The sequence below is a fragment of the Arachis hypogaea genome, chromosome 17, assembly GCF_003086295.3.
Source record: "Arachis hypogaea cultivar Tifrunner chromosome 17, arahy.Tifrunner.gnm2.J5K5, whole genome shotgun sequence".
Taxonomy (NCBI): Eukaryota; Viridiplantae; Streptophyta; class Magnoliopsida; order Fabales; family Fabaceae; genus Arachis; species Arachis hypogaea.
Genome location: NC_092052.1, coordinates 102,841,763 through 102,857,293, shown reverse-complemented (window position 1 = coordinate 102,857,293; position 15,531 = coordinate 102,841,763). Strand labels below are relative to the sequence as shown.

Below are 15,531 nucleotides of genomic sequence, written 5' to 3'. Positions count from 1 at the left end.
TCAAAATGCTGTCTTTGGAATGTCTTCCTCTCTTACCCTTATTTGATGATACCCTGATCTCAGGTCAATTTTTGAGAACACTGTTGCACTTTGTAGTTGGTCCATTAAGTCATCTATTCTTGGGAGGGGATACTTGTTCTTCACCGTGATTTTGTTGAGTTGCCTATAGTCCACGCAGAGACGCATGCTGCCGTCCTTTTTCTTCACAAACAATACCGGAGCTCCCCAGGGAGAGGCACTTGGTTGGATGAATCCTTTTTGCAGCAGCTCCTCTAGTTGGTTCTTCAGTTCAGTGAGTTCCAATGGAGCCATCCGGTAAGGGGCTACGGAGATTGGCCCTGTCCCAGGCATCAGTTCTATGGAAAACTCAACCTCTCGTGTTGGGGGAAACGAGGGTATATCTTCGGGAAAGACATCTGAAAAGTCTTGTACTACTGGTATCTCACAGAACTCCTGATGGGAATCTGCTTTTACCGAGTTTAGCAAGGCATATCCTTGCCTCGTACGTGTGTCTTCGGAGGATCTTGGAAGATCACGTGTGTCTCATGTGGGTTGGGAAGGGAAGATGACTTTTCTCTCAAAACAATCTAACAAGACGCGGTTTTTGTTGAGCCAATCCATTCCTAGGATGATGTCTAATCCTACTAAAGGGAGGCACACTAGGTCAGCAAGGTATGATCTATCTGAAATGAGGATGCGAACCCTCTGGCAAACCTGCTGAGTTTCGACACTCTTACCGGTTGGGGTGGTTACTAGTAGGACATATGGTAGTTTGGTCATGCATAAACTGATTCTACTAGTAGCAGAGAGAGATATAAATGAATGAGAAGCACCAGTATTGTATAGGATAGTTAAAGGAGCTCCATTAATTGTGCACTTACCCTCGATTCGATCTTCTGACTGGTGGGCTTCCTCGCTGCTGAGGGCAAAGACTCGTCCTTGACGTTGGGGTGCATTGGCAGGGGGTGGGGGAACTGCTGGACATTCCCTGGTGATATGTCCTGGCTGAAAGCACCGGAAGCAGACATTTTGTCCGGCCAGGCACCTGCCCCTATGTTGCTTTCCACACGAGGCACATTCCTTGAGTTCGGTGGCCTTTGGTGAGGTGTCGGTGGGAGGTTTCTGGCGGTTTGTGCCCTGTTGAGATTGCCTTCCTGTAGGTCTTCCAAGAAAGGCCTTCTTCTGTGACAGCTGCTGAGAAGATCCTTGATTTAGCTGCCTTTTCTTGAAAGCCTCGCTTCTTTCTGACGCTAGTTTCTTGGTGCATTCTTCGATCACCTGGCACTTGCTAACAAGGGAGGAGAACTCCCGGATTTCCAGTGGGGCTATTGCGGTTAGGATCTCTGCCCTGAGCCCTCCTTGATACTTCATACATTTCCACTTTTCATCTGGATTAGCCTTATACATTGCAGAAAATTTGCAGAGCCTCTCGAACCTCTCTGTGTATTCCGCAATACTCATCCTATCTTGCTTCAGTTGAAGAAACTCCATCTCCTTGGACTCTCGAACAGAAAGGGGGAAGTACTTCTTGTAGAAAGCTTCCTTGAAAGTGGCCCAGCTGATATCTGTTCCCGCATCCTCCAACAACCGTCTTGCTCCATCCCACCAGAATTCGGCATCAGCTTTGAGCATGAAGGTAGCGTAATTCACTTGCTGCACCTCCGTGCATGGAAAAATTGTGAATACTTTCTTCATTTCTGTCAGCCATTCCTCTGCCTTATCAGGGTCGAGGGCCCCACGGAAGTCAGGCGGACCAATCTTCTTGAAGTCAGCAAAAGTCGTACGGGTTTGTCCTTCCTCCAGTCTGGGAGTATTGGGGTCCCTGTCCCCAGTGGACAGTTGTTGAGCCATCAGAGTAGTGGCTTGGGCCTGCTCCTTCATTGCCTTGGCCATCTCCTTCATGTGCTTTACTAGGGTTGAGGAGCTCGAGCTCGTTCCACGTGGGCGTCCACGACTGGCCATGGGTCCCCTGTTTATGGATAACCATAGGAAGAGGTTTCATTAGTCATACCTCCTAGGATCGACTTTGCTCTGATACCAATAATGTAACACCCTAAGTTCTTATACTATCGTGGGGGTTTTTAGAATAAGGTGCCACACTTGAGCCAAAAAAAGAATGACTTAATCGTTACGCGAGGCAGGAGTAAAAACGTGTAGAGCGAAAAACGAGTAACGCTAAAACGTTGGAATTTGAATTAAAGTGAAATAAACATCCTAACCATGAGTACGTTTCAAAATAAAATTACTTATAGGAAACTAAAACAGGAAAAGAAGCTAACTACGTCCTAAACTAATCTCGTTGAAGAGGCTCCCCTACTTGCATCCTATCCTATCCTCGGTCAGGAGTCTTTAGTTATTCACGAATCGAGGTACCAGGGGTCTCCCTCCAACACCCTTTCGCGCAGTGAAGACCTGGTTCCGTTGCGTGGGATGGACCAAAACTCGACGGGGTGCCGAAGTGGGGGAATAAGGTACGTATTCCACCCTTGGACTTCCGCAAGTGTTCAACTCTTCCTCTGGATCCTCCTCCATGGTGTTTTCCTTCTGGCCAGGGTCGTCGGATTCCTCTTCCTCGGCTTCGGAGTCGGACTCGAGGTGTACCACCTTAGGTGACCGCTTTCTAGATGTTGAAGCATTCCTGTCTAGGAAGGTTATGACGGGCAGCTGGGGTTCTTCTTCCACGGGATCGCGACCTAAGTAGATAGTCTGGAGCACGGTAGTAGTGGTCGCAACTACCCACGCGTGCTTTGAGGGGTCATACTCAGAAGTTACCCTCGGGGGGCACTGCGTCGTCTCTATCCGCTGTGCCATGTTCCTCTGGAGACAGTATGGGAAAAGAAAGGGGGTGAGAACCTAGTGTCTCAGTAGGAGTGCTATGCAACACCTCCATATCCATCTCCAGCCCACGTGCGGGATTTTAAAAACAAACGTATAACACGGCATGTAATATGCATCTTTTTCTTTGTAAAACATGTGTATAAAAGAAAGGGAAAACATATAGGAAAATAGAAGGATAATCATCAACATAATCATAATTAAATCTAAGGAAAACATAGAACTTAAGCTTTCATTCGTGCCTTCTTTCTTTCTTAATTTATAACTTATATGGAGGGTATTGAGCTCAAACCAGTATAAGTGGGAGTCCCCTTCCCTTACCGAAGGTTCTTATCCCAAACGTTTTGGCGATCACCTTCCCTTACCGAAGGATCATCTCGATCGATCACCTTCCCTTACCGAAGGATCATATCGATATCTTGTCTTTGGGGGTCACCTTCCCTTACCGAAGGATCATTCCCTCAGTTTAATTTACAATCAAGGTTATTTAGACATACACAAGAATGGGGTCATATAAAAAGATATCTTATTATATAAAATTGATGGGATAGTCCCCTTCCCTTACCGAAGGTTCTTATCCCAAACGTTTTTCGATCACCTTCCCTTACCGAAGGATCATCTCGATTATCTTGTCTTTGGGGTCACCTTCCCTTACCAAAGGATCATTCCCTCAGTTCTTTAACAAGTACGGTTATTTAGGCATATACAAGAATGAACCATGCGAGAGGAGAGGCATATATCATGATAAAATAAGCATGTTTGAATAAGATTTTATACGAAAGTAGGTACTCTCGTCCCTAGAGGGGTATAAAATAGATGTACATTATAAAAAATAGGATATTAATTAGCTGAATAAAATAATTATAAGAAAACATATACTTTTGACCCTAAGAGGATATTAATGATATAATGTAAAAAGTATAATCTAAGTGCATATAGTAAGAAAGTGAATGTTTGAAATACTTGGATTAGATATTATAAAAAGTATGTACCCTTGATCTTTAAAATAAAGGAGCAATAATGATATAAGGGGTCATTTAGTTGCATATAATAAAATAGGGTTCCTTGAACAAGATATAAAAAGGAGCATGTACTCTCGATATTAAAGGAATAATAATAATGTAACGGTAGCAAAGGTCATGTAAGGGCACATAGTAAAATTAGGGAATGTTAAATAATTTAATAAAATGTTATAAAGGGGCATGTACTCTCAACATAAAAGGAATAATAATAAGGTAACGGTATCAAAGGTCATATAAGGGCACATAGTAAAATTAGGGAATGTTAGATAATTTAATAAAATGTTATAAAGGGGCATGTATTCTCAACATAAAAGGAATAATAATAAGGCAATGATATCACAGGTCACGTAAGGGCACATAGTAAAATTAGGGAATGTTAAATAATTTAATGAAATGTTATAAAGGGGCATGTACTCTCAACATAAAAGGAATAATAATAAGGTAACGGTATCAAAGGTCATATAAGGGCACATAGTAAAATTAGGGAATGTTAGATAATTTAATAAAATGTTATAAAGGGGCATGTACTCTCAACATAAAAGGAATAATAATTAAAGGGTCATGTAAATACACATAGAAAAGATATGGGATACATATTAATGGATTTCCAGAGGGTATAATTGACAAAATAGATAATCATGCTTAATGTAGATGAGAGATAAGCAAAGAATAATTCATGCCATAAAATACATGAAAGGTGATAGCCATGCATGGATGGAAGAAGACAAAATAAAGCATACTACATGCCATAAGTAAGAAAGGCATAATTCCCTACTCTTTTTCTTAACGCTTCTTCGAGCCTGCCTCTTGTGTTTGCACACAGAATATTATTTCTTTGTAGAGAGAGAAGGGAGAGGATTGGTATCTGAGAGGAGTGATTTTCTACCTATGGGTGCTCCCCTATTTATATACGTCTGGGGATGGAGTGGTTGGGATATTTTAAATTTCAAACTGAGGGCGGTTACTAGGTTCCTATCCAAAATTTCAAAATTCTAATCTTATCTCCTAACCGATTTTCAAACTTTGAAATTTAAATTTTGTTTCTAGAAGGGGTGGTTGTTACACCTTACTCTCGTGATACTGCGTCGTAGGTGATGAAAAACTTGTTGAATGTGGAGTTGGAAACCTGCTCTACGACTTTATAATGTTATAAACCTAAGGTGGAATGCATTGATCTTGTGATGCATTTTACTTTACCTCTAAATTGTGCTTGAGCTTCCCTGAACTTCTCGTGGGTATACACGTGCTGAAACTGGGCCTCTGTTGCTGATTTTGTTGCACACGGTATCACGGTGTGAAAATCTGAAGCGTCGAATTCTCTCTCTCTTTGCTCTCTGCTTGCTAGGCAATTGTCGTATTGCTTCACAAATTTTCTCAAGGAGATGTTGCATGTGATGAACTTATTGAAAAATGCGTGCATGCTCTTGCTCCTTTGTGTGCTTGTCATCCGGACCCAGAAGTGGTGATCTAGGTAAACTGGAATCCATATATGCCGATCCTCGTACAGCTCTGCAGAATGAACCGAACTGGTTAGCTGTACTAAATCGAACTGTGTGCATGTTTTGACATAAAAGATAAAGGCATGAAAATATTTCGAATTAAAACCTCGGTTACCTGAGAGCAACTTGTTGCCTCCCGAGACCAAACTTTGTGATGAAATCATTCCAGTTTCTGTCAAATGCATCTTTTGTGAACGAGTTCCAAACGACGTGGCTCATCTCTTGTTCGATTTCTTCGTGTCGCTTGTAGCTGTTTAGTTTTTTTGGAATCTTCTTCATGATGTGCCAGATGTACCAGCAGTAAATTGTTGTTGGCATGCACATCTCAATGGCCCTTTGCATTGATGCGCATTGGTCAATGAGAATGCCTTTTGGTGCCTTGGCTCCCATGCAACGGAGCCAACACTCAAATAGCCATTTTAAGGATTGGATGTTCTCATTTTTCCTCAGCGCGCATCCCAGAAGTGTCGACTGATCATGGTGATTCACGCCCACAAAAGAACCAAAAACCAGATTGTACCTGCATAAATGCACACTCTCACAAATTGGTGAACCGAAATGTGTACGTAGGGTGAACGTACAAACTTACTTTGGCTGAACCGAATACCTGTTTGTGTTGTGCGTGGTGTCGAATGAAACGACATCTCCAAAATACTAGCATGCCGCCCTGCTTCTTGCGTCAGCCCAGAATGCATTTTGATGGAGTGATCACCTTTGAGGTTGAGCTCAAAAAATAAATTTTAGTTCTTCTCTTTCATTCTTAATAGGTACTTCCCAAATTCTTTGGTGTCGTCTTATTTAGACACATTCCATACTTCCCGTGTGATGTAATTTCTCACATATTTTTCTATAAAACTTAGTTCACGGTGATTGCCGGTTGTTGCTACGAATGATTGGTAAGTTTTGCTAGGTCTAATTCCGGCTTCCTTGTTGGTTTCAATGGTGCGACGCACGAACATGCTTAGCTCTCTGTGTTGTTTGAGCATCTCTGCCCGGTCTGGGCAGCAGGGGTGTGAGTGATTCAAAACAACTTTAGAAATTGTCCAAAGACCTGCGTCCTTCAATATGTGTATATATATCCTGGCCGGACAGTTTATGCCGGCTGAGGGATTTGTCTTCAGAGTAGGAGATATCTTAGATTTCCACCTCCCGTCTCTGCTGCATACAATAAGTTGATTCTTAATCTTGTCTCCGTCCCAAGTCGTGTTCCCTTATTTTCATAGAAAAACCGGCAAGTTTAGAATAATTTTTGTAAAATTTTTCGGCTTCTTCTAATGTCTTGAAAATCATCCCGACCTTTGGTACAAATTGTTCATCCACAACACACCTGGTCTGCAGAATAAATCGAACATGTTGTTATGGTGAAACAACAGTATAAAACTAGATGAATGACATATTATCCATTATATAATTTCAAATTCAAATAGCTTTCTGCATAATGAACTGAAAACATCATTATAGTGAAACAATTCTATAGTACTGAGTGAACAAAACATAATCCATTATATAAAATCAAATTCAAACAGCTTTCTGGATAATGAACCGAAACATATACCCATGGTGAAGCAATTGTATAGCACTGAGTGAATGAAACAATAATCCATTATACAAAATCAAATTCAAAACACCTCTGTCTACAATTTAGATATTATCAATTCAATTCAATTTAGATTCAGATTCAGAACACATCCGTCCATTCAATTCAATTCAAATAAAATTAGCAGTTGCATTCTATTGAATTCAATTCAAAATTGAATAATCCAAACCTTATCAGCTTGATTCGTTTCAGAAGAATAATCCAAGTCGCTTTCATTCAACTGATTTGAAGTTGATTCATTCATTGTTTCAATTTAGAAGTTCAGAGCAAAGAAGAAAACGAAGAAGAACAAGAACGACCAACCTTATTACGTTGAAGTCAATCCAGATCCATCACGAAGAACGCGAGTAGAGAAGAAGAAGAACAAAAAAGAAAATGTCGAGAAAGGAGAACGACGAAGCCTATAACGCGAGCAGAGAAAGAAAGAAAGAAAGAAAAAGCAAGCAGAGAAAAAAGTTTACGTTGCAGCAGCAAATTTACGTTGAGCAAAGGTCATACAAGGTTTACGTTATATTAAGCGCGTGAATCACAAACGATTTGGAGATTGGAAGACGCGCGTATGATAAAAAAAACTTGGATAACATCCATGTAATTTTTACATAGATGTAGAATATTTTAAATTAAAATACCATACTAACAGCAGAATTAAATCCAGCAGCTGCTTAAATAATCTACTTAAATTCTATCCACATTGTTTATTTATTTTTGAAATCTTATTTCCCCTATTCTAAACTAATTCAATTCTCGTATAATCGTTTATATAATAATGTGAAGGTACTACTCAACTTTCTCTCTCAATTATATAAGAGATCATTCCTAATAATATGAAAATAATGCTATTTTTCTAATATCGTATAATAGTCTTACTAAACATTATTCTTATATGTGAAACATGTATCATACATTTTTTCCCGTGACTTTGAATCATCTACTAACTAGCATTTAATTTTAGATACAAGTTGCTACAAATATAATTATTTAATTTATGTTGGTGTTTTTCCGAACGTTCTATCCACTTAAATTAAAAAAAAAAGTAATTTTATAATATAATATCAAAATTTTCATGATATAAAATTTTAAAATTCAAATTTTGTTGATTACAATTTTTTTTTTAATATAAGACAAATAAAATATGTGTTAAAAATATATAACTATTCACATGTATGTGCTTCCACATTAAAAAAAATGATTTCATAATACAAGTATTGTAAATTAAATTAAATAATGAAATACTATATATGTACAAATAGATTATTCTAAGCCATAAATAAACAGATAATATGAATTCTCTTAAATATTATCAGCTGGATACGAAAAAATATTAAAAATTATAAATAAAAAATTGTGAGCTGTTAATTTTTTTTTAATTCTTTACAAAACAAATAAAAACAAATAATATACCTCATGCTATATATATATATATATATATATTAACTAGTAACTAATATCCGGAAATGTAAACGAATGAAATCATGCCATATATATAAGTAGGGTTGTATTGAGAAAATAAAAAAGATAATAATAATCAATAAAAAATAAATTACATATAAAAGTTAAAAAATAATATACATCCAAAATTTAAAAATATTTATATTAATCAATTATCAGTTATTATTTTATTATTTGTTCGTATTTTTTTCTTACACATGAACATCATATGATATCTATGAAAGAAATAGAAAAATAATATATATGATTTTGTCATCATCACGTGTGAGTGCGCGCAGCAAATGGCGGGTTTAAGAAGACATTGATGGAAATTTTGACTAACTAAATATAATTCAACCTTGCAATGAATTTGGGTCATGACTCATGACCCCACCCGCACTCACACCAAGCTGATCACCGTTATTATATTTTATAACTTTTAGATATACAATTAGGTAAATTCTATTATGATTATTGGTAAAAGATATAATTATTTATATTATTTTTTTATTAGTTTAATTTTTTAGAATAAATAGTTTTATGATATGATATTATATAGAGTTCTATATTTGAGAAGTTTAGAGTTTGATTTTTGGAAAATTTTAAAAAATGTAAAAAATAACATAAAGCAAATAAAGAGAGAAAAAAAAGTCTATACAAAAATTAAGTAAATTCAAAAAGAGATTCTTATTTGAAGGAAAATTTTAAAGATATAACTATTTATATTATATTTTTCTATTAGTTTAAGCTTTTGAGATAAATGATAATTTCATGACAATTATACTATGGTAATTATAGTAATTATATATGCAAGTGTTGTTAAAATTAAAATTATATATTTTTTTTATATTTTGGTAATAATTTTTTAATTAATACTTTTTAAAAATTATTATTTAACAATAAAAAAATATTACTTTAATTTTAACCACATTTTTTAAAACATTATAATCATAGTAGTTATTATAATATAGTCATAATAAAATAATTCATACAATTAATTATATTTTTTTATTTACTTAAATCTTTGGAATGTATAGTTTAGTTTATAATTTGTACATGATATTAAATGTTTTACGAAAAAAAAATCAGCATAATAAGATAAACTGAAAAAAAAAATCTTAGCATGCAAAATCAAATAAATTCCTATAATGTCATTGAGATTTATAAAATTATTCAATTTGATTTTTAAAATTTTAATTTTACTATAATAGTTTTTAGATTGAACTTTAAACATCATAGTAATTCTTGGATATTTTTTTGATAATGACTAAATTATTTTAGTGTTAACATGACCAATAACGGATCCAAAAATTTTAAGTCGTGAGGATAAATACACAACACATAAAAATAATAAAAACATTTATATAAATATATTAAAATATATGAAAATAAATAATATGAAATATTAAAATATTAAATAATTTTTTATTTATTCATTATCAATATTGATATATTAATAAATAATAGTTATTAATTTAACTTTATATATAATAATAATAATAATAATAATAATAATAATAATAATAATAATAATAATAATAATAATAATACAAAAAAGTTGAGTAAAAAAACTCAAGGATATAAACCTTAACTAAATAATAAATTTATTAATTTATAATGCTGTAGTAATATTTTGTTTTTTATTAAATTGATTTAATATATATTTTTATCTTGTACTTTTAGATATAAATTAGAGTTTAATTTTAATATATAGACGGTATAAAATATATTTTATACAGTTGTTCAATTATGTATGTTCTTTTAGATGATCATTCACATAATCAATATAAAAAATAGATGTTTTATGATATCACATTACGTAATTGAATGCATATGTAAATTTATTTTATACTAATAATATATCCAAATTTAATTCTAAAAATTAAAAATATATATAAAATAAAAGAGTTAACTAACTTGTATCCTAAGGGAACATATTAAGAGTACAAAAATTTTTAAAATTTTAATACGTTAAAAAGTAAAAAAAAAATTTCAATAATTTTTTATCAAAAATTTTTTTATGGTGTTTTTAAAATGTGCCCTTATGGTATAGGTTATAAAAATTCTTAAAATATTTTGACACAAAATTTAATAGGTAATTTTTTTAATGTGGGGCGAATACAATTTTTCAATAAGGACACACATATATATATTTGTACATATACTTTTATGACTCATTTTTTTGGTTATGGAGGAGGGATTGGTGTTGTGCTAGGATATGGATTGAGGGGGTGCTACACCCGAATGTGGGACAGGTTTTGTCAGATTTGTAAAGGAAGTAATCGGACCCTCCGATTTCTATGTATTGAAAATTTTGTAAGCAAATCGGAGGGTCCGTTTTGCACTAGCACATAGGGGAAATCGGACCGTGCGATATGACCCAACAAAACGGATGGTCCGATTTCTTTGTTTGATTTGTTTTGGTTCGTTAAAGTAATCGCTAGGTCCGTTTTATGGTTGTGGAAAATTTTTTTTATTTACACTAATAGAAATCGGACCGTGAGTTTTCATTATTTTATTTGTTTAATAATAAGTGCATGCAAATCGGAGGGTCCGAGATCCCCTTTTCCACTCGCATGGTCCGATTTTCTTTTGCACTGACACCACATTAAAGTAAAGCTCCCCCCTCTTCCATAGCTGCGTTCAACTCATTCCAACACTCCATATAGAAAATAAAAAGCGTACTTTTATATATATATTTTTTAGAATGTTAGTAGAGAACTTGCCCTTGTAATCTACAAGGTGAATCCATCCCCTGGACGTGGCTATCCTACGTCATGCTAGAGTGTGCAACGACTAACTTAGCTAATAAGATTGCAATTTAGATCCAATTTGATCCTTCTCTTTCTATTTAATCCTAACATTCTTTAGTCCTTACCAAATTTTGTAAACGTTATCCCTTTTCTATATCAATGATTAATATTGTACTTGATTCTCTAATCTCAACCAACTACCTTCGTCTCTAATTTCTTCTACCTTATGAATATTTGGCAAACCACTGCTTAGTATTATTTTATCATGAAGCAGCGCTAATTTTCATAATTAGCATTAAGCATACACAACACAACTATTAGCCATCAAACAAAAAATATAATAATTAGCATAAATGCATTTCTATATATTCTCTATCATCACCATCACCAATCTTACCACTGAAATAGGTTGGTATCTTCGTGTGATTTCTCTACTATTGTTATTGTTGGGAGTAAAATCAAAGCCTTATTGAAGTGACACACAGTTTCTGAAAGATTTTAAGAATGGGATTCATCCAAGTTCTGTGAATTCCGGCTCCTACTTAAACTCATGCTTAAACTCATAGGACTTCATCTCGACCCGTCCGATAATCTACTCCCTCAAAAATTTACATGCAGCTTCAGGTGTGACTCCGTCATTTTCAAATTCAGTCAAGTCACTGAACTTGCTCTTGACCAGGTCGGCTACTCCAACTTGGAATCTTCTTTCCTACCTCCAAGCTTTGGATCTCTCCAACAACTTATTCTATGGCAACATCCCCGACTCCCTATCCAACTTGACTCGCTTGTACCAACTCGCCCTCTTCGGCAACTCCTTCTCCGACGCCATACTACCCTCTTCCATTAGCTCACTCTCTACTCTCGAAGAGTTTTGCCTCAATCACAACCACTTCACCGGAGCTATCCATCCACCTTCAGTAGCTTCAAGAACTTGAAAAGGTTGGAGCTTCAATCCAACAAGCTCCAGGGTTCGGTTCGGTTTCTTCATACTTGGGTCCTCTAAACCGCCTTAATTACCTCGACGCTAGTGACAATTTCCTAATCAAGGAATTGCCAATTTGGTTGTCAGCTTTTTTGATTTGTATTTTGATGAGGAACAATAAGTTGAGCAGAGTATTAAAACTAGTAGTGTTAAAAAACCTGAAGGACTAGTGGACCAATTGGATTTGAATTTGAACAAATTGAGTGGGCTAATTTATTTTGCTCTTTTTGAGTTTCCATCGTTGCAGCAATAAACAGTGTCTTTCAACGATTTTTTTTAATGGAAAGAAACTTTGTAGGATTTGAGAAGAGCAGATTGATCGCGGTAGACATAAACAACAAGAAGTTTAGGGGTACTTTGTTATGGTTCATGGTGTGGATGCCTCATCTTTTGCCATTGTCACTGGAGAACAACATGTAAAATGGCATGATACCAAGGGAGTATTAATAATTGATATGAAGAAGAAAAAGAAGAAGCATCACAAGAAAAAGAGGAAGAAGAAGGAGGAGGAGGTAACATTCACAAGATTTGGGAGGGACTAAAGAATCATAGGGTTAAATAGGAAGAAGGATCAAATCGGATTTAAATTGTAATCTCTAGCTAAACTAGCCGTTGCACACTCCAGCGTGACACAGGAAAGCCACGTTAGCACTGAACAGCTGAGTAACTACCAGAAAGATGCCTAGGAATCACTATAGTTTTCGGAGCTCAATTTGAGGGACCACTATAGTAAAATTAGAATTTCAAAGGCCAAATTGAAAAATCTCGTAAATTTCAGGAACTATTATAAAAAATTTACTTATACAAAATCATATTTTAATTTTGAAAGAAACTCCTGTATAATGTGATCTATTAAAAATATAATTATTTACATACTCTTTTTATTAATTTAAGCTAAAACCTATAAAAAAAAATCAAAATGCTAAAAATATACACTAATCTTACTTTCTTAATATTTTTTTTGGATAATTCTTAATTAACACATTAAAATAATAAAAGAATTCTTAAAAACATATTAGCCTACATATGCGCATACATACTGGCGCACACATAGAATATATCTTATGAGAATGAAAGAATAAATTTATCGCTATTAAATTTATTTAAATAGTTAAAATTAAATATACCTGCTAAATAATATATAGACAATGCAATTTCATGCCAGTGAATATTAGTAAGAATATATTTTTACTTATTGTATTTATAGTCATTATCTTTAATTTTTACTAAAATATACTTAATCATAAATTAAAATAATTAAATTTCAAAAAATCACATAATTAAAAAAAATTGTATAGTGTTTATCATTTAAAAAGCGAACCCTTGCATTTCTTTTCTTTTTTTTTTAGATATTAACCCTTGCCTTTTGAATACTACTAAAAAATAAAAGAATAAACTACTATTTCTACCTACAAAAATTTTAAACACTTACAAATCTACTTATAAAACAACAAAATTAAAGTTGTACCCATAAAAGATGAATTTCGTACGACAAAACTATCCAAAATTTCTACCAAAATAATTTTCAAATTATCCTTTTTCTAACCCTAATTTTTCTCATTTTTTATCCCCTTTTCTATCCCCACTGCAATACTATAAGCAACACAATTAATTTACTTAAATTGTCAAATACTAGGAGAGGAAGGAAAGAGGTGCAGGTAAGATTGGGAGCGGCCGTCGCCGTTACCATCGAGCAACGGAGGAAGAGTGAGAGAGAAAGCCGAAATAGAGAGAGCGAGAGAGAATGACAAAACGTGAGGACAGGAAGGAAGGGATGTGTTGTCACCGCCAAAGCTTCCCTCGAAGTCACGGTCCCCACACTTAAACATTAGCATGTCCTCATACTTAGCTTAAGGAGATAAAATAGATGAGTAGGGAAAATTAAGACTCATGCAATGCAATGCAACCTATGTATATGAATGTAACTATATGATAAAATGATTTTGTCTACTTAGTTAAAAATAAATAAGTTCTTTTAAGGCAAAAATAAATCAAATTCCACTAATTAAAATTCATACAGTAAAAGCAATTAAACTTGTAAGAAGACAACTCATGAAATGAGGGAACACAAAATTAAGCATTGAACCTTCACTAATGGTGTATATGTACTCCAGTCACTCTTAGTGTATAAGGTAATCACTTTGCTCTTCTCTAATCATGCTTTCTAAATCTTGTTCTTCACCTAACCAATCAACAAGTATTTAATGTACCAATACAAACATCATGAGGTCTTTTCAAGGTTGTAATGGGGCCAAGGTAAATGTGAGGGTATATATATGGCCAAGTGAGCTATAAATTGAATCCTTGATTATCCTAAGCTATCACCTAATATACGTACTTTATTTTCTTCTTAAATCATCCTTAGCTACCCAAAATTTTTTCACTTTTATTTTACATACTCATGCATCAACTTTTCTCTTAACTTGTATCACATATGCATTGGTTTTTATTGAACTTAACTTAGCATTGGGATAATTTTGTCCCCTTATTCATTTATCTAATTACTTATTTATTTGAATATTTTTGGATTTTTTTGGCAGCATAAAAATAAACATAACATTGCCAATGCACATAGATTTTTTTAATTTTTCTAGTTTCATATGAGTAGGTACCCAAATTCTCAATATTTTATCATGACACATTCCCTTATTAACCCATGTTCCCACAATTTTCTCATACTTAATTGACACACAATTTCTATTTTAAGCTAACCAAAGATTCAATTTGGGGTATTACTTGTTTTCCGCTTAAGCCTAGTAATGTGATAAATTATAGAACAAAGGAGATTTAAAAGGCTCAAAGTGGCTAACAAAGGTAAATGAAAGGGTAGGCTATTTGGGATAAGTGAGTTAATAAAATAATAGCCTCAATCATATGCATGCATATAACACATTAAATATTGGACATATAGGATGGAACCAAATATAGATCACAATCATAGAGAAGCAAACACACAAGAATAAAATTTTATGGTTAAATAATGTAACCATGTCATTAGGCTCAAGTCTCACAGGTTGTGTGTTCTAGCTTTTAACTATGTTCCAATTACAACTTCTAAACAAATTAAACATAAGAGTTTTGATTTAAATTAGTGAATTTTTTCAAAAATAGGGTCTTAAAAAGAAACTTTATTATTTTCTAACCAAATAGAACATGCATGCAAATAACCTATTATTTATGCTATCTATCCTATCCTAATAAAAGAAAAATAATTAAATATTCTATTTTATTGGTGTTAAGGAAGAGAAATTACCTCCAGAAGTCAGGTACTGACCGACCTCCTCACACTTAAAGCTTGGCACCGTCCTCGGTATCATCAGTCAGGAACAAAGGGGAGCTGGTAGCATCTCCACAATCGGGACCGTCCTGGCTCCCTGTGCTGGTAAATGAAGTGGAGTCCGGTGTATTTGGATCT

At 34.3% G+C, this 15,531-nt stretch overlaps 1 protein-coding gene and 1 pseudogene across 1 annotated transcript; one reads left to right on the top strand and one right to left on the bottom strand.

Moving 5' to 3' along the window:
• On the bottom strand, nt 1-1,893 carry LOC140180664 (uncharacterized). The gene is made up of 2 exons (XM_072221931.1): nt 715-1,893; nt 1-453 (listed from the first exon to the last, which is right to left on the bottom strand). Exons 1-2 carry the CDS (start codon nt 1,891-1,893, stop codon nt 1-3), a joined length of 1,632 nt encoding a protein of 543 aa, XP_072078032.1.
• Nucleotides 1,894-11,684: 9,791 nt separating this feature from the next.
• LOC112763584 (receptor-like protein 40) lies at nt 11,685-12,563 on the top strand (annotated as a pseudogene).
• The last annotated feature ends 2,968 nt before the right edge of the window (nt 12,564-15,531 follow it).